The following is a 19,055-nucleotide window of genomic DNA, read 5'->3' as shown; positions in this document are numbered from 1 at the left end:
TGTAGAATTACATTTTAAGTTTATTGTTTTATATTGTGGGCATGATTGTGTTTGGTATGTTGGTGTTACGTGCCATTTTTTGAGAGTGGGAGTTATATTTGATGTAACTAATTTCAGAGATCTAACAGATTTTTTTTTTTTAATTGCTGAATAGGTCCGTTTATTAATGGTTAGTAGAATGGCTAAACCAGAGGAAGTATTAGTTGTAGAAAATGATCAGGGAGAAGTTGTAAGAGAATTCATGAAGGATACAGATTCCATAAATTTGTATAAGAATATGAGAGAAACATTAGGTAAGTTAATAAATACTATTAATTTAATCCTTATTTTTTAAAAATTGTATTCTTTTGTGGAAATACTGTTTAGGAAACATGCTTAGTTTCTGAGTCTGTTAATAGCCATCCTTACTAGAGTGCTGTTGGTCTTAGTAAAAATCTTCTTGCTCATTAAGTTTTGGATTTTGAAACGTGGAATTTTTTTCTTTCCTGTAGTTTATCTTACTCATCTGGATTATGTAGATACAGAAAGAATAATGACCGAGAAGCTTCACAATCAAGTGAATGGTACGGAGTGGTCATGGAAGAATTTGAATACATTGTGTTGGGCAATAGGCTCCATTAGTGGAGCAATGCATGAAGAGGATGAAAAGCGATTTCTTGTTACTGTTATAAAGGTATGTAAGAAATAGGTGTGAACTAGAACCTTGTTTGTGTATTTTACTATAGATGACTGAAATTTTTCTTACTTTACAGGATCTATTAGGATTATGTGAACAGAAAAGAGGCAAAGATAATAAAGCTATTATTGCATCAAATATCATGTACATAGTAGGTCAATATCCACGATTTTTAAGAGCTCACTGGAAATTTTTGAAGACAGTAGTTAACAAGCTCTTCGAATTCATGCATGGTAAATCCTGTTTGCTTAATATATTTTATTTTTGCTTAATGGAAAAGGCAAAAATTTTATTGATATTTGTTTTTGTTTTGTTAAGAGACCCATGATGGAGTCCAGGACATGGCTTGTGATACTTTCATTAAAATAGCTCAAAAGTGCCGCAGGCATTTCGTTCAGGTTCAGGTTGGAGAAGTAATGCCATTTATTGATGAGATTTTGAACAACATTAACACTATAATTTGTGATCTTCAACCTCAACAGGTATGTGGATCAGTAAGCATATTTTTCTTAGAAAATAACTAATGAGAATTCATTAATGGGGGTAGAATGCCACTAATGGATTCAAGTGTTTCTGTGTTTAAATTTTCATAGTGAGGCATAAATTCAATTAGAAGTGTGTTAAACTGAATTACTACTTATTACTGACATGTTAACAAAATTAGCTTAAGTTGTGTAAATGAATTATTTGTATGTGATTTTCCTTATTATAATGCATACAAGTAACATGTCTGCCTTTTAATATAGGTCCATACATTTTATGAAGCTGTGGGGTACATGATTGGTGCACAAACAGACCAAACAGTACAAGAACATTTGATAGAAAAATATATGCTACTTCCTAATCAGGTTTGGGATAGCATAATCCAGCAAGCAACCAAAGTAAGTTTTAGTTACTGTCTGTAAAAGTTCTAATGGAATCTAAGAAAGTTAAATTTACAAAAGTAGTAAATTTAGTACCTTGACATGTATATCTGATCCATAGTGCTTTTGCACATTGCAAGAATGGTAACATTTTTATTCTGTTTAGATGATATTTTGGGAAATACTTTGCTCCATTCTTTAGTAATAAAGGCTTTTGCAGTACTTTTACACTTTATATATGTGATGGTGGTTTTTAGTGATGTGGGTAATTTTTTTTGCTTTGAAAAAGAATTCTGTTATGATAAGTGGAGTTGTGTTTTGTTCTTAAAGAATGTGGATATACTTAAAGATCCTGAAACAGTCAAGCAACTTGGTAGCATACTGAAAACAAATGTGAGAGCTTGCAAAGCAGTTGGACACCCATTTGTGATTCAGCTTGGGAGAATTTATTTAGATATGCTTAATGTATACAAGTGCCTCAGTGAAAATATTTCTGCAGCTATTCAAGCTAATGGTAAGCAATTCTGAATTCTTATGGAATAATATATTAAGTTCTACATTCACTGCCTTCAGTTCAGTCGCTCAGTGGTGTCCGACTCTTTGCGACCCCATGAATCGCAGCACGCCAGGCCTCCCTGTCCATCACCATCGCCCGGAGTTTACTCAGACTCACCTCCATCGAGTCCGTGATGCCATCCAGCCATCTCATCCTCGGTTGTCCCCTTCTCCTGCCCCCAATCCCTCCCAGCATCAGAGTCTTTTCCAATGAGTCAACTCTTCGCATGAGGTGGCCAAAGTCATAAGCATTTAGCACTTTTGACAAAATACGTCCTGTGTTTTAGGCAGTCCTCAACAATTTTTAATGAGTTGCACATGCCCCTTTCCCTTATAAAATTACTCTATTTTCCCAGGAAATTCATCTGTGTCCCCTTGTTTTTTTGTGGCGTTCGGGTAGCTCAGTGGTAAAGAATCTGCCTCCCAATCATCTGTGGGTCGGGAAGATCCCCTGGAGGAGGAAATGGCAGCCCACTTTAGTACTCTTGCCTGGAAAAATCCCAGGAACAAAAAGATGCTGGCAGGCTATAGTTCATAGGGTTGCAAAGAGTTGGACATGAATGAGCAGGAGCACTCTTTGTCTTTAGGTTTTCTAATGGAGAATGGAAACAAATAGTATCTGAAGTACATGTAACTGCCAATATAGAATTTTAGTTGTCAAATTGGATTCCACCTTATTTTGTTTTTTAGGTGAGATGGTTACAAAGCAACCACTGATTAGAAGTATGCGAACAGTAAAAAGAGAAACTTTAAAGTTAATATCTGGTTGGGTGAGCCGGTCTAATGATCCACAGATGGTAAGTGAGATGTCATTTTTGTTTTTTAAAGTTAATACTGCATTCTATAGAACGTGTATATATTCTGTATGCATTTAGCTACTTAAAAGGTAATTTAGATGTTTACATTTGGTATTACTTTATAGCATTCTAGAATAGTAAGATCCCTTCTCCAGCAGATCTTCCCAACCCAGGAATCGAATACAGGTCTCCTGCATTGCAGGCAGATTCTTTTACCAGTTGAGCCACCAGGGAAGCCCAAGACATACCTTCCTCCAAAGAAATTGCTGTTGGTAGGGGGAGGGGTGGTGATGTAGTAAGATAGTTGAGATGATTGGGTCGTTTTTATTTTCCACGGATAGAGTTCAAATGAAATTTTTTTTCCTGATGGTTTTGGGAGCAATTTGTAAAGCTGTCATAAGAGCTGTTTGCCTCCTTAGTGGGAATAAGCAGTTTCCTAGTTGAAGGTTTGAAAGTCTCTTGTTCTGTCTTATTCCTGTCAGTCTTAAATGGTTTTCAGAAAGTAATTAGCTCCATATGCATGAACGTGGGGGAGCTATTTATGTTTAGTTATTGTTAAACCTTTTGTTCTTTGGATCCTTGGAACATTACGATAAATCCTTTTCTGTTCATCACTATTGTGTGGAAGTAGCATTGAGAACTGCGCTACTTACTTTCATAAATTTGATATTTCAATATTGTTCCTGTTAATACTGGAAAATTTTTTCAGGAAATTACCAAGATATCAAACTAGTTCACAGCTAAGATTTATGTTGAACTTTGGGGCTGTGAATCCAAAGATAGTCAAATAATTCAGATTTAGGGTGTAGGAAAGTAAATTTAGTGTTAAGAGTGGAAATATGAGAGTGGTCAAGGAAAGGATAAATGAGGCATGGGTATGAAGTGTACAGTATGGGAAATAGTGTATAATAGTCAAGAACTAATATTTTTAAGGTAACAGACTATAAATTTAATGCGATCATTTTAGAATATATAAAAATATTAAATCACTAGACTGTTAATAGGAACTAATGTCATGTTGTAGGTCAAAAAAAGGATGTAGTGTACAAACATGGTATATAAAATTTACACTGCTGTATGTTTTGTAAGAAAGTTGAGTAAATCTTAAGCATTTTTATCACAACTTTTTTCCTGTTTATATCTATATGAGGTGTTATATAAAATATCTATGATCACTAAACTACTCTTCTATAATCATTTCATGATGTATGTAAGTAAACTTGTAGAACTTAAACACGTCTGAGTAGAACTTGAAGAAAAAGAAGGGAGAATCGTTTTAGTTAAGAGAAAACCTAGTAAGTAAAAGAAAAATAATTTTGTGCTTATCCTTCAAATCTTGCTAGGCCTGTTTTGTATATTGGGACACTACTACTGTTTAGTTAAATGAAACATGATCATATTTATTGAGCACATCTTAATGGAGGATGCATTATAAAGCATAGAGTTTACACTTTAGACTGTGTTTATTGGGAATCTTGGAAAGCCTACCACAGTCTTTCTGGCATAGTGTAGTTCCTTTTTTGAGAGTAAGTAATGGTTATTATTTCTGATTATTAAACTATCGGTTAGTATTCATTAAATTTAAAAAAAGCATTGATGGTGGATGTCTGATTCTGGTTCGATATGAATACTTCAGTGTACAGTTAGGCTTTACCCTCCTCGTTCCTCACGCACACACAGTATCCCTAGAATCCTGGTCCTGCCAGAATACTTAGAGCTAGTCAGTTGATTTCAGGCCCCAGTTTTCTTTAATAAGTATAGATTTAAGCTGTACAATATCCGTGGCCCTTTTCTGCCTATTCTAATTTCTTGATTTTTCTTTGTAATGTTCTAATACACCAGAATTAAAGCCATAAGAGTTTCCATTTTTCAGTAGATGATCAACCTAAATTAAGTCTTACAAGGTGACAGTGACATAGCTGCTTAGTAAAAGTTAGCAAGTGCCTGAATTAAAATTAAAAGTTTTTTTTTTTTTAAACAGGTAGCTGAAAATTTTGTTCCTCCTCTGTTGGATGCAGTTCTCATTGATTACCAGAGAAATGTCCCAGCTGCTAGAGAGCCAGAAGTGCTTAGTACTATGGCTATTATTGTCAACAAGTTAGGAGGACATATAACAGCTGAAATACCTCAAATATTTGATGCTGTTTTTGAGTGCACATTGAATATGATAAATAAGGTATGCAATTTGCATTTCAGTTACATAATGGCAAGTTCTACAGTTAATCCATATTACTTTTAAAAGCATAAATGATGGCTGTCTATGAGCATAGCATAAATTTTAGGCTCTGATGTTAAAACATTTGAACTTCTAGATAAGAAAAGTACTTGTTTTTTAATTTGGCCAAAGTTTTTTAATCAGATAGCAGCTAGCATTTATTTAAAACTTGAAACATTTTAGTCACTGGGTTTTTAGTTAAAGTTCAGTAAAGTGTAGTATATGTTTATAAAGAATGGGAAAATGTATTAACCAAAAAGAAAAACATGTAGATATACGTGTACACGTTTACACAATAGACTTCTCTAATCTGTGTTACTGATCTCAAAGTCACTTTAAAGTGGTAGCAAATCTCTAGCGAGTCTCAATGCTAATAGAAAATGTGATGGTCTTTGTGGGTTTTGTTGAATTCTCTTTATAATAAGATGACCTTGTATTCCTTCATATTGACAATTCATTTGTGTAATAGTATTTTTGTTCTCCCTTACCAGGTGAATTGTATTATCTGTGAGTTTGACTTCCAGTAGGCCATATATCTTATGGGGTCCACTAACAACTCCAAATATCTATGATGAATTAGAGCTTGCTTTCCCTGTTCCATTAAATACAATTTAAGGCATTGAAACTTCTATTTTGTTCCCACCATTTATTTTTAGGACTTTGAAGAATATCCTGAACACAGAACGAACTTTTTCTTACTACTTCAGGCTGTCAATTCTCATTGTTTCCCAGCGTTCCTGGCTATTCCACCTGCACAGTTTAAACTTGTTTTGGATTCTATTATTTGGGCTTTTAAACATACCATGAGGAATGTCGCAGATACAGGTAAATAAATAAAAATGATGTTCTTGATTCATTTGCCTGCCAACCCACAATCCACATACAGGCACTTACAAATAGACACCCATCTATCTGTGTATTTATAGTTGCAGACAAGAAGTATCACTTCACTTGTCATGGGTTTTTTTGAGTGCATCAGTAATGGATGTGGGAGAGAATCAACTAAACCTTAAGAAATAATGGAAAGGTGGTAATGGTTAATTAGTCTGTAAGTAAGCAATCATTGATTCTAATTTAACTCCATTACTGAGTCAAGATAATTTAGGCAAATAATTGTCTTTAGCTTAAAAAAAAAAGAGAGAGGGACTTTGAATTAATAGCTGAAGTACTATTGTGAATGTTGTCAGTATGGAATAAGTTGGTTGGCTTTATGTGTCTTTTAGGCTTACAGATACTTTTTACACTCTTACAAAATGTTGCACAAGAAGAAGCTGCAGCTCAGAGTTTTTATCAGACTTACTTTTGTGATATTCTTCAGCATATCTTTTCTGTTGTGACAGACACCTCGCATACTGCTGGTAAGAATTTAAAGCTGTAAAAATTCTATGTTCCTTCTGATTGTTAGTACATCTGAGAGTTTAATGATGTTCTTCTTATCAATAGGTTTAACAATGCATGCATCTATCCTTGCATATATGTTTAATTTGGTTGAAGAAGGAAAAATAAGTACACCATTAAATCCTGGAAATCCAGTTAACAACCAAATGTTTATTCAGGAATATGTGGCTAATCTTCTTAAGTCTGCATTCCCTCATCTACAAGAGTAAATATCCCTTTTTATAAACTCAGATTTTTTAAGGTTTTTTTTTTTTTTTTAGGTGATTAATCATTGTGTTTTAACTTGCAGTGCTCAAGTAAAGCTCTTTGTGACAGGACTTTTCAGCTTAAATCAGGATATTCCTGCCTTCAAGGAACATCTTCGGGATTTCCTGGTACAGATAAAGGTACGTATTTTATTTGCAGTTGCAGAAATATTGAGAGTAAATACTGATTGCATTCTTGCATCCAGAATTGACCACTTTTTGTAATGAGCAAAATGAGTGTGCTTTTAAAATATGTACAGTCTTACTCTTTTAAGATAGATTACAGAAAGAAAAACTTAAAATCAAGGCCAGAAGAGGAGATAGGTTTAAAATGTTTGGGGTAACTTATGTCTGTTACAACATTGTGATTGAATCCCGTAGATATGTTTAAAGGAGTGGGGGGAATGAAATACATTGATAGTTCTTTTGGGGGTTTTCCCCATTATTAGTAAAGAATTCATTTTAGGGGGGGAACCATGGTGATTGGCAGATACCGGCCTGTTATTTACTGCTGTTACAATGCTTCGTTGACTTAGGGGAAGAGGAATTTTTGTTGTATCATCGTGTTCTAAAGAAATCCAAAAGAGCTGATGAATTCTTGTCCATATCTATTAAATAAGAATTGATCACATAACATGCAGGTTTTTTCCCCCTCCAAAATACAAAGGTTTTTTTTTTTTTATTAAGTGTAAAAAAAGCTAATTCATACAGTTATAAAGGATGAAAATTGATAACATAGCTATGAGGACAGTGATAATATACTTAAACTTGATCATTAGTCTTTCTTATTATCATTACTCCTGAAGTATGTTTTACATGTGGCATTATACTATCTCTCTTTTGTAATCTTTCCCTCCTAACTAACACATTTAGTCTTTAATTCAACTGTGTAGAATTATATATATAAGCCCAACAATTGATGGATAAATTACATTGCTAAGTATGTTGACAGTTAACTGTCTTTTCACAGGAGTTTGCAGGTGAAGATACGTCGGATCTCTTTTTGGAAGAACGAGAAACAGCCCTTCGACAGGCTCAGGAAGAAAAACACAAACTTCAGATGTCTGTCCCAGGCATCCTTAATCCACATGAAATTCCAGAAGAAATGTGTGATTAAAATCAGAAGTCATGCTGGTTTTTTTTTTTTTTTCCTTTTTTTTCTTTTCCTCTGCAACTCTTGTTAGCAGATGAAAACAGCATCTGGATATTTGTCGACCAAAATGATGCCAATTTGTAAATTAAAATGTCACCTAGTGGCCCTTTTTCTTATGTGTTTTTTGTATAAGAAATTTTCTGTGAAATATCCTTCCATTGTTTAAGCTTTTGTTTTGGTCATCTTTATTTAGTTTGCATGAAGTTGAAAATTACGGCATTTTTAAAAATTTTAACTTCATCCCCATTTTGTGGCTGGGATGGGGGGAGGAGGCAAATCCAATTTGAACATATACTTGTAAATTCTGATGCAAAAGTATACAATTTTTCCTGTAAAGAATACCAATTTTTAATTAGGGAGCATTTTCTTTCTAGCCTGTATTTCAGTCTAGAAGAAAAGATAATGAGTAAAACAGATTGCGTTGTTAAAAGGATTATAGTGCTGCATTGTCTGAAGTTAGCACCTCTTGGACTGAATTGTTTGTCTAGACTACATGTATTACAAGTCTGTATGGCAAGTTTGCAGCAAGATCATGTGCATATCATCCCATTGTAAACGACTTCAAAAAATATGGGAACACAGTTAGTTATTTTTACACAGTTCTTTTTGTTTTTGTGTGTGTGTGCTGTCGCTTGTCGACAACAGCTTTTTGTTTTCCTCAATGAGGAGTGTTGCTCATTTGTGAGCCTTCATTAACTCAAAGTGAAATGGTTAAAAATATTTATCCTGTTAGAATAGGCTGCATCTTTTTAACAACTCATTAAAAACAAACAAAACAAAACTCTGGCTTTTGAGATGACTTATACTAATTTACATTGTTTACCAAGCTGTAGTGCTTTAAGAACACTACTTAAAAAGCAAAATAAACTTGGTTTACATTTATTTTCCCTTTATTGGCTCAAACTTATTCCTGTATTAATGAAAGTGGTTATTTATGTTTAGGTATTAGGTAACATTTTAAAATGAATTTTGATAACTGTTGACTTCCAAGTATTATTTCTAAGGTTATTGAGTAAAGGCAGCATTTGTATAAAATGAATATGTTCCTGAGATATCTTCTGTTCCCAAGAAACAAACCCCTTCTGTGACAGCTTGGCACACATTTTACCTTTACTTGCAGTTAAAAAGCATCTTTCCTCTGGTTAGGAGCTGGGGGTAACAAAGCTGTAGATTCCCTACAAAATATGAAAAGGGAATAGAAAAAGGAAACCAGCTTGGGTGAGCCTGTTTCCAGATGATTCTATATACTTTAACCTAAGCATTTGAAGTGCCTCATGTTTGTGGAGAGTCAGCAATTTCATATAATTGCTATTCTCCTAACTTTTTATATAGGTCTTTGGCAAAGATTGGCATTATTTCAGTAGAATGTAATCATGCATAAAAGTCTTTTTAAAACAACAAATAGTAAGATGTTTTAAATATACAGAGAGGAATGTTGAAGTACTTTGTTTAATACTTTAGCTTTGTTAAAAGCTTTGATTTTCTTACTGGTGTTTGCATATAAATAAGTTTTCTTAGAACAGTAAAAAGAGTTCAGTTTCAAATCATATGCTGTATTTGAAATCAGCTTTCCATCAGTGGTCATGTATAATTTTCTTACCCTACAGCCCCACTGCCTACCTTGATATGTTTTGAATGTTAAAGAAACCAAGCTTTGGCCAAAATGAGAACATGCTAATAGAAAATTAAACTTATTGTGGGCATTTCTTGCTTGAATAAAAGTTAATCATATCAGGCCAGCCTCAACGTGTTTTACAAGAAAGCATACTGATAAACTGGCCATTTGAAATGTTTGGCTCAGTGTTGTTTAACTCTTGAAAAAGGCAGCGTCTCAGTTATAAATTGTGAGAGAGAACTGGAATTGTTTTATAAGTATGTCTGAATCTTGGTTTAGACACCCATTAGAATCATAGACACGTCGTTTGAACTGAAAATGGTCTCACAAAAGCTAATTCCTGAGTCAGGAGGATATCAACAGTTGGATGCTGTTCTAACATTTTAGCATCTCTGAAGATCTGTGGCACCTTAAAAACTGGTGGCTAGGCAGTATTGTTGATAAATTTCCCTGCTTGTCCATGTGCAAACTCAATAATTGTATGCATTTATTGCTATTTAAAATTGTCTTACTAAAAGTGTCTTAGGTTGGTCAACAACAAAATATTACTTCTATGCAAAAAGGCATATGAAGGCAGCAGGATATAAATTTGATAAGGGGGAGTAAATAATCATTGGAAGAATAATCACACTTCCATATTTACTTACATTAGTTGCAACCAAGTTGTTCTTGGGACCTAAGCAGGGAAGCTGTCAATAAGCTATAATGCAAAGAATTGTTCATCAAATACCTCGCAGTGCAGTTTTATTTATAAGAAGTTGATACTGAAGTTTCAAAAAGGCTTCTGTAACCAACTTTTATTTTTAGTAAGGACTATTGTCATAATTGAAAGTGTTTTCTTGTTCTTGATGGTGCATAAGAATACATCTTGCAATTAATTCCTTAGAGTTGGAAAAAAAGAAAGTAATGAAAGTGAATTCAAACTTCACTGGCTATCAACTCCTCATTGAGTCAGGTCTATGATAGGATCTAGGATGCAGATTTGATGCCAACAGACATGCAAGGATAAACTTGGTAAAAATGCAGTATTAGAATACTGTAAGATTAATAGGTCTGATGTGGTGGTGTATGTATTGGGTATTCCTCCCGGAAGGTTTCCAACAGAATTCCATTTTGTAATGTGTGAAGACTCAAGCCTATAGAAAAGTTAAAAGGTTTTGGATGTTCTGATTAGAAGAAACTCAAGGACAAAATGTCTGGATTATAAACAGTTACATAAAAATATAAATAGTACTTTCGGTATTTAAAGTACTGTAGTAAAATGAACAGTAATTGAGTAGAGTTGTAAAGTTTCTTACCACTTTTTGTGCTTTTCATCTCTGACACACTGTTGGTAAAGTTAACCATAATTCCATAATATATCTAGTCCATATTTAGGTTTCCCCAGCAGTTCCTAAGAATGTTTTTCATAGTTTGTGTTTTTCCCAAATGAGTACCCAATTTAGGTTCATGCTTTTTGCATTTGTAGTTTTTAATTTCAGTGATAATTGTTCTCTTGAAAAATATTTGGTAACTATGCAGATCTGTATTTTAAAGTATCTTCTCTTTTTTCATGTTTAAGCATAGTTTATATTCTGTATTGTCTGCTGTCCCAACTAACAAATCCCTCCTGCGTACCTCTATCTGATAACTTTGCTTTCAGAGTACACTTAATTTTATTTACTATTTTATTCTAGAGTCCACAGGAAATAAGCCCCTATTAGCTTGCAAAACAGTTACGCATTTAATAATATTTTTATAAATCAGCATTTTAAGGTGTTTTTGCTCGTGTTACAAGAAATAGTTACTTGTTTATTTTGCGGTGCTCATATCAGTGGTGTCTAGAGAACCAATACAGATCTTTGGGAAGTGTAGCTTTATGATAGAAGGTTTAGGCAATTTAGAAATTTTTTTCTATCCCCAGCACCTGGGTTATACCCCAAGGTCACATATGGTTGTGGAAATTTCGGGTTTTATACTTGGATCCTGGGCAGCATGGAAAATAAAAAACTTCCCTTTTTAAGACCCAGAAAAAGTTGGAGAACACTTTGGAATATTCCAATTTCCATAACCCCGCCCAATAAGAAGCTGAGAAATACCATGCTAAAGCTGTATGCATTGCTGCTCTGAATAAAACTGGTGTTCTATTAATGAGAAAGGGGGAGAGTGAAGTAAGTCTCACTATAAAAGTTGAGCGAAAAGGACAAAAGGCAGTTGACTCCATGAGAAAATAAGTCTAAGCTTTGAGGTATTGAAAATACCAAAGAAATTGCTCCTCTTACAGTGGCAGTTGTTTTTGTCATTCACTGTACACAATTGAAAAAAATCTGTACAAGGTGGCAGACAAAACCATTCACTCCTTGTCTTTGTTACTAATGGCCTTGTGTTGATCTTCAAGGTAGCTGCTGAAGCTAGTATCCTGACACACCAAGATGAAGACTTGAAAGCCTAAAGGAGTGGAGGCATTAACGGAAGTTGAGAGAGTTAGGCCATGCCTAGGAGTTGGGAAAGTTTATATGGGAAACCTGCTATTTACTTTGTGAAAAAGGGTTAAAGCCATAGTTCTTGCAAGCTGGGATACACTTTTTTTTTTTTTTTTTGTACTCCAGCAGGATTATCCATAAGAGATCCATTATGGGTGGACTGAACGTTAATTTTCTGTACTTGCTACCCTAAACTGAAGTTCCTGACCCAGAACATCTTTTTTCTACAACTGTGACAGGAAACTAGGCCTTCTCCCTTTGATCTCAAAAGTTCTGAGATCAGATATTACCAGACTTACTCTGCATGTCTGCATCAGGTAAGAACCAACCATTCTTAAAGTATTTTTGGCCTTCTAGTGATTGATCCAGCTCTTAGACACAGAAAGTAGTGGTGTGTTTTCCATCTTGTTCTTAAGACTGTTGGCCCACAAGAAGTATTCCACCTCAAGTCTGAATCTGAATCAAAGACATTTGAAAAGGTGGGACCAAGTCCTGAGCTTTGGTGTTGACAAGCCTGCCTGCCCTTTAGGTTACATTAAGCATTACAACTGGTGTGTTTGCTTGCTTATTTTAAAGACTAAGCAGAAATGGTTAGTCTGTCTATAGAAGAAAAATTTCTGCTTCTGAAGGTGTTTACAACTAGATCACAAGTGAGCTGTTAAGAGGCTACAACGTTAAAAATAGACCATGTAACAACTACTTAGATTTATCTGTGCCTAGCCACATAGAAAAATCATCCTGATTTTAGTAAGCTAGATTGCTCCCCCAGGATGTTTCTCTTTATTCTGTGAGGTGATGTGCAATAAATTCCACTTGTGTAAGTATTTACACATATAGAGCCTTAGCTGACTACGCATTGCTTTCACTGGGCTGGGTAGGCTGTGCTTGTCTCTTAATTTAAAATCTCTTGTGCTTTCTGACCATCAAGATAAAGAAAGGACTCTCTTAGAAACAATTCTTTTAAAAAAACATAATTTTTCACCTTTTATTAATTCAAACTCTCCAAAACTTCTATTAATTTAAAACAAATTTTGTTTCTACAACTACATGTAGTTATATAGCTAAGGTAGGAAATGGTGTTAGTTTATAAATTGTACCTGTTAATACTCACCTAAGTTATCAAGTTGTCAATCTCCTTAGTTCTTCAGGGTGACCCCTGAAGCCATGTTATTTTGTCATTTTGTCTCCATGAAGCAGCTGTGTGAATCTTGTATCATTTAAAAGAACTTCCAGAGTTCTTCTGAATTCAGTCATCACCTCATAAACATGATTAATATTAATGAGTTTCCTAGATTCAAAGAAACCATAATCATTGAGTAGCTACAGCATTCCTTAGTAGATGTAAAGTCACAACCTCAGGAAAGATTCACAGTTTTTGGTAAATCTGAACTACAAGTTTCTCAGGCTGCCTTTGCGAATAAATTTTAGAATGTGCCTGCATTGTTGGTCATCTACTCCATCAAGATGATTCATTTCAGAATATCCATTATTCTAAAACTTGGAATAAATCTTGGAAAAATATGCATTCAAACTGCATAGTCCAGCTGAGGTTCTGTGAAAGCATATTGTTTTTCATGAAACTACTAAAATAGAAGCTGAAAGCTCTTGAGTTTGGAAAATAGTTTCTCACTGATTCTTAGAAAAAGGCTTTCTAAGAAAATTCCAATAACTATGCATTCAAATGTCAAGAAACCATGTATTCACAACTTTCTTCTGATTTTTGAATTCGAAGAAGGGGAAGAAAGACAGAGGTGACAGTGTGAAACCCCTTACCAGTTTTACCAGCATGATAAAGTTATAGTCCCTCTCTTCCACAACCTTTACTTTGCTCACAAGGAACTTACGAGCTATGCCTTCTGGAATTGTCCCTTGGAAATTTTCACTGTGAGCCAATAGAATGAGAAGTACGACTTTTGTAAAGTGGGAGGTAGAATATTTGAAAGAGAATTGAGTTAAACTAGCAAATGGCTGAAACCTTTTGGGGCAGATCACTTCATAAAGTTCATATTGAGGAAGCTGCTGCTGCTGCTGCTAAGTCGCTTCAGTCAAGTCTGACTCTGTGCATCCCACCAGGCTCCCCCGTCCTGGGATTCTCCAGGCAAGAACACTGGAGTGGGTTACCATTTCCTTCTCCAATGCATGAAAGTGAAAAGTGAAAGAAGTCGCTCAGTCGCGTCTGACTTTTAGCGACCCCATGGACTGCAGCCTACCAGGCTCCTCTGTGGGATTTTCCAGGCAAAAGTACTGGAGTGGAGTGCCATTGCCTTCTCCACATATTGAAGTTGATTCCCCTTAAAAGTACTTAAAGAGTACCCATTGAGAAGCATTTGTGCACCTAAAAGAAGTAAGTAAGCCACTGTGAAGACCTCTGATCTTCAATATGCAGTATGGGTCAGGCTATACCTGTTACCTTATCAAGTTTTGCACTTGGAGAATAATTAAACGAGGTTCATGAAGTTTAGACTTCAGAGCCCCTGTCTCACAGGAGTCCTTTCCAAAGACCTTCGGGGATCTTAGCTGTTTATCAATAACTTCAGTAGTTAAGCCATAGCAACCCCAAAGTATAATAATACATTAGAGGTAAATTTAGAGAACAAAAAGCTTAATTGATTAATTTATTTTAAGATTTGGAGATTATTTAGTTTGACTGTAATTGGTCTTTGCTGCTTTGTGAGGGCTTTCTCTTCTAGGTCCTCCTGCGCCAGCGCAGCGACCACTCCTTGGAGGTGGGGTTGCTCCTCCCGGCCGCCACCCCTGACCTCGGATGGCGGAGGCGGGGAGCTCCTCTCAGTTGCTCCAAATTCAGAGTTAAATTGAAGAAAGTAGGGAAAACTACTAGACCATTCAAGTATGACCTAAATCAAATGCCTTATGATTATACAGTGGAAGTGAGAAATAGATTTAAGGGACTAGGTCTGATAGAGTGCCTGATGAACTGTGGACTGAGGTTCGTGACATTGTACAGGAGACAGGGATCAAGACCATCCCCATGGAAAAGAAATGCAAAAAAAGCAAAATGGCTGTCTGGGGAGGACTTACAAATAGCTGTGAAAAGAAGAGAGGCGAAAAGCAAAGAAGAAAAGGAAACAAACATCTGAATGCAGAGTTCCAAAGAATAGCAAGGAGAGATAAGAAAGCCTTCCTCAGCGATCAATGCAAAGAAATAGAGGAAAAGAACAGAATGGGAAAGACTAGAGATCTCTTCAAGAAAATTAAGATACCAAGGGAACATTTCATGCAAAGATGGGTACAATAAAGGACAGAAACGGTATGGACCTAACAAGCAGAAGATATTAAGAAGAGGTGGCAAGAATACACAGAAGATTTATATTTAAAAAATTAAAAAAAAAAGAATACACAGAACTACAAAAAAAATCACGACCAAGATAATCACGATGGTATGATCACTCACCTAGAGCCAGACATCCTGGAATGTGAAGTCAAGTGGGCCTTCAAGTTAATAAGTTACTACAGTATTGCTGACCATATTCCTTATGCTGTATATTACATCCTTGTGGCTTATTTATTTTATAGCTGGAGGATTGTACCTCAATCCCTTCACCTGTTTCACTCCAAGTCTGTTCCTGTTTTATGTTTATTTTGCTTTTCGTTTTTACTTTATCTTTTTATTTTTTGTCTGTGCTGAGTCTTCATGGTTGCTTGTGGGCTTTCTCTAGTTGCAGCACGTGAGGGTTGCTTTTCATTGCAGCACACAGGTTTCTTTTTGTGGTGGCTTCACTTGTTGCAGAGCACGGGCTCTAGAGTTGTGGCATATGGGCTCAGTTGCCCCATAGCATGTAGAATCTTTCTGGACCCGGGATTGAACAAATGTCCCTTGCATTTCAGGGTGGATTCTTAATGACTGCATGACCAGGGAAGTCCCTGTTTTGCTTTTTAGATTCCACCTTTGTAATCATTTTAATAATTGGCCCATCTGGAATTTTAGTGTAAGATGCTATTATTCCACTGCATATATTTAATATTTTCCTATTCATATTTTTATAGATGTAATCCTAGTATATATACAATTTATATGTATTCCTCAGCCTGGAGAATTGTAATCAGTTTGGAGGAAAATGTAATGAAAGTTAGTAACCCTCCTTCTAGGCAAATGCCTATGTCCCCTAAATTTTGTATATAATTCCAGGTCTCTAATTTGATGTAGTTTTTACACAAATAATACCTTACATACACTGGGCTTTTTCACCTAGTGAGGTGACAATCTTGCCTGTTGTCCCATATCAGTATTAAAGAGCTTCCTCTTCATTTTTTAGGGCTGTGTTATATTCCATTAGAAGAATATACCATCAATAACTTTACCATATAGTCTATAAAATGGGAATAACACCCACCCATAAATTACCTACACGTAATACTTAACCCATAACGTTATACCTACCCATCTATAAGATGGGAATAATACCTACCTCATAAGGTTATGAGGATTAAATGAGTTTATACATATAAAGAATTGAGAACAATGTTCAGTCCAGAAATAAGTGCTAATTTCTTGCTACTACTCTAAAGAAGCTTATACATGTGTGACTATATACAAATGATAAATTTCCAGAAGTGAAATAGTTGTATCAGTGGGTTTGTGTGTTTGTAACTTTAATGGATATAGATATGGGCTGAAGTATGACTTGACTTGCTGCAATGTGAAAAATTACATAAATTCTATAAGTGCATTAGTTCAAGCTAATTATTCTAAGATACCATGATGATCACTGATAAATGGGTCTCCTGTGATAGTGACATCTGAGAAACATTTGCAGCATTTCTGGCAGTTCATTTCATAACAGGAAGCCTGCCCTTTAGAAGGATCTATTTATCCTTATCATTTATTATGTATAATAGTTGCTGCTACTCCTAAATAAAGTTTTTACTCTGGTTTTATTTTTCTTGTAATTTTTCATATGTATACACTGGATACCTTATAACAAAATATTAAAAACAAACACCCAGGATATTAAGACAGCAAAGTGGGAAAAGTTTCATAACTCTCTTTTAAAATATAAACTTGAATCTGCTGGAGGAGAAAAGGGAGAGAGTACTAATGATGAACTGAAACCTGATTTTGGGATACCATACAAAATAGGAACAGTCCAGAATATCTTTTGATACTGTGGAAGAATTGGTACAATAATAAAGCAATTAGCTGTATTTCTAGAATGAAAAATGACTATTATTTTAACAATCTACATTGTTACTATATATTGCTTATTGTGGTTTACCTAAATGTAGATACAATTTAAAATAGTTTAAAAGTGCTGCTGCTGCTACTGCTGCTAAGTCATTTCAGTCTGTCTGATTCTGTGTGACCCCATAGATGGCAGCTCACCAGGCTCCTGTGTCCCTGGAATTCTCCAGGCAAGAACACGAGTGGGTAACCACATATTCCATCTAAATGGCAATTGTTACAGGTTGTGAGTTTTAAAACTTGGAGTTATCAGTAGGGTACTTTTTAAAATAAAAACAATATCATGTTATTATTCAGCAATAAAAGAAAAAAATACTAGTTATGTATGCAACAAAAGGGTACATCTCAAAAGCATTATGTAGATGAAAGAAGTCAGACACAAAGGAGTAAATACCTCCAATTGCATTTTTATAAAATTCATGAGAAAACAATTAATGTAAAATAATAGTGACTACATGGGTACTAATACAACTTAACTCATCAAAATGAAGATTTAATATGTACATTTTTATATTAATTAAACAATTGAAAATATAGTAACAGTTAAGATATAGCATGTTTCTGTGCATGCATTCTGTATGTACAATAAACGATTAGAAACCATAACTGAAGAGTTTTAAAAATCAAGAAAAATTGTGTGTATTTACATTTATGTTAATATGTAAAATATATTTAAACATACTTACAACCATCAACTGATTTTAATTCTATAATTAAAAACTTGGCAACAACATTTTCAGGTATAAAATATTTTTAAAGACTTGCAAAAAACAGAACATACTATTATGTATGATCTAGATAATGGTTCTGGTTTTTGCAAAACATACATCTACTGAAATGTGAAAACTTAAGAAAGTATATATCAAAGTGGTAAAATTTTGTCATTGATGACATTTCAGATGTTTTATAAGTGAATTGTAATAATTAAAACAAATAGAAAAAATCACTAATATTTATTAAGTTTTAAAGCTGTTAGTAGTTTTTAATGATTTTATGGACATGATAGAAACATCTGAAATAACAGATCAAACTTTATTGGTAGTATATTAAAAATAAGTTCAATAAGAAATCTTACATAAAATTCAAATTGGATTTAGTACAGACTGGTTAGAAAGAAAGTCTGGACTTGTAACCAAAAGCTTAGAAAATTTTCTGGATATTTTATTCTAGTTTTTTTTCTCCCATTCTCCATTTTTAAAATATTTTAAAATAATTTTTTTCATGACAGTAGCATTTCAGCAAACAAAACTGCCTAATTTTAAACTAACACTAATTTACTGTATGCAACTATCTCTGGATGATGTGATTTAAAAATGTAAATCACCATAGATAGTTTGATTTTTCTATATCAAATCAAAAGATCAAAGAAATTATATGGCTGAAAGGTAGGGAATTGAAATAAAAAATAATAATTGAATAATCAAAATAATTAAAAAATTGGAAGAATATTTGGACTTCCACAGGTAACCTGTAGTACAAGAGCTGAAAAAGCAGTTTAGAAATTGAATCAAACCTCATATATTTAGAAATTTAGAAATTGTGGGGAATTCCCTGGTTGTCCAGTGGTTAGGACTCTGTGCTTTCAGTCCCTGATAGGGGAACTGAAATCCCACAAACTGCACAGTGCCACCAAGAAAGAAAGAAATGAAATTAGGAAATTGGAGACTTTGGGAAATAAAATTTTTTAAAAGATTCAACTTTAATAAAATATTCTAACATGTCAGTTTTTTTTGGCTTTATAAGAAACCAGTTTGAGTTATTAAAGCTGATTAGTTCAATAATTTAAATGATTAAATTATACAAATACAAAAAATAAGGAAACTATGAAAGATAGTGAAAGATTATATAAATGAAGAAATATGAAATATAAAACAAA

General features: G+C 34.3%; 1 protein-coding gene across 2 annotated transcripts in view; it reads left to right on the top strand.

Moving 5' to 3' along the window:
• XPO1 (exportin 1) overlaps positions 1-9,636 on the top strand; it is a 43,259-nt gene extending 33,623 nt beyond the window's left edge. For both annotated transcript variants that reach the window (XM_040224002.1, XM_040224003.1), the window contains exons 13-25: positions 155-293; positions 492-673; positions 753-909; positions 995-1,158; positions 1,423-1,557; positions 1,870-2,053; positions 2,785-2,891; positions 4,873-5,067; positions 5,763-5,931; positions 6,330-6,464; positions 6,550-6,709; positions 6,794-6,890; positions 7,720-9,636. In XM_040224002.1, coding sequence (XP_040079936.1) covers positions 155-293; positions 492-673; positions 753-909; positions 995-1,158; positions 1,423-1,557; positions 1,870-2,053; positions 2,785-2,891; positions 4,873-5,067; positions 5,763-5,931; positions 6,330-6,464; positions 6,550-6,709; positions 6,794-6,890; positions 7,720-7,866 — 1,971 coding nt within the window. In that variant the 3' untranslated portion in view covers positions 7,867-9,636. The remainder of the gene's footprint in view (positions 1-154; positions 294-491; positions 674-752; positions 910-994; positions 1,159-1,422; positions 1,558-1,869; positions 2,054-2,784; positions 2,892-4,872; positions 5,068-5,762; positions 5,932-6,329; positions 6,465-6,549; positions 6,710-6,793; positions 6,891-7,719) is intronic.
• The last annotated feature ends 9,419 nt before the right edge of the window (positions 9,637-19,055 follow it).

The sequence above is a fragment of the Oryx dammah genome, unplaced genomic scaffold (genome assembly GCF_014754425.2).
Source record: "Oryx dammah isolate SB20612 unplaced genomic scaffold, SCBI_Odam_1.1 HiC_scaffold_25, whole genome shotgun sequence".
NCBI lineage: Eukaryota > Metazoa > Chordata > Mammalia > Artiodactyla > Bovidae > Oryx > Oryx dammah.
The sequence above is the reverse complement of the archived record's forward strand: the minus strand, read 5'-3'. Positions and strand labels throughout refer to the sequence as shown.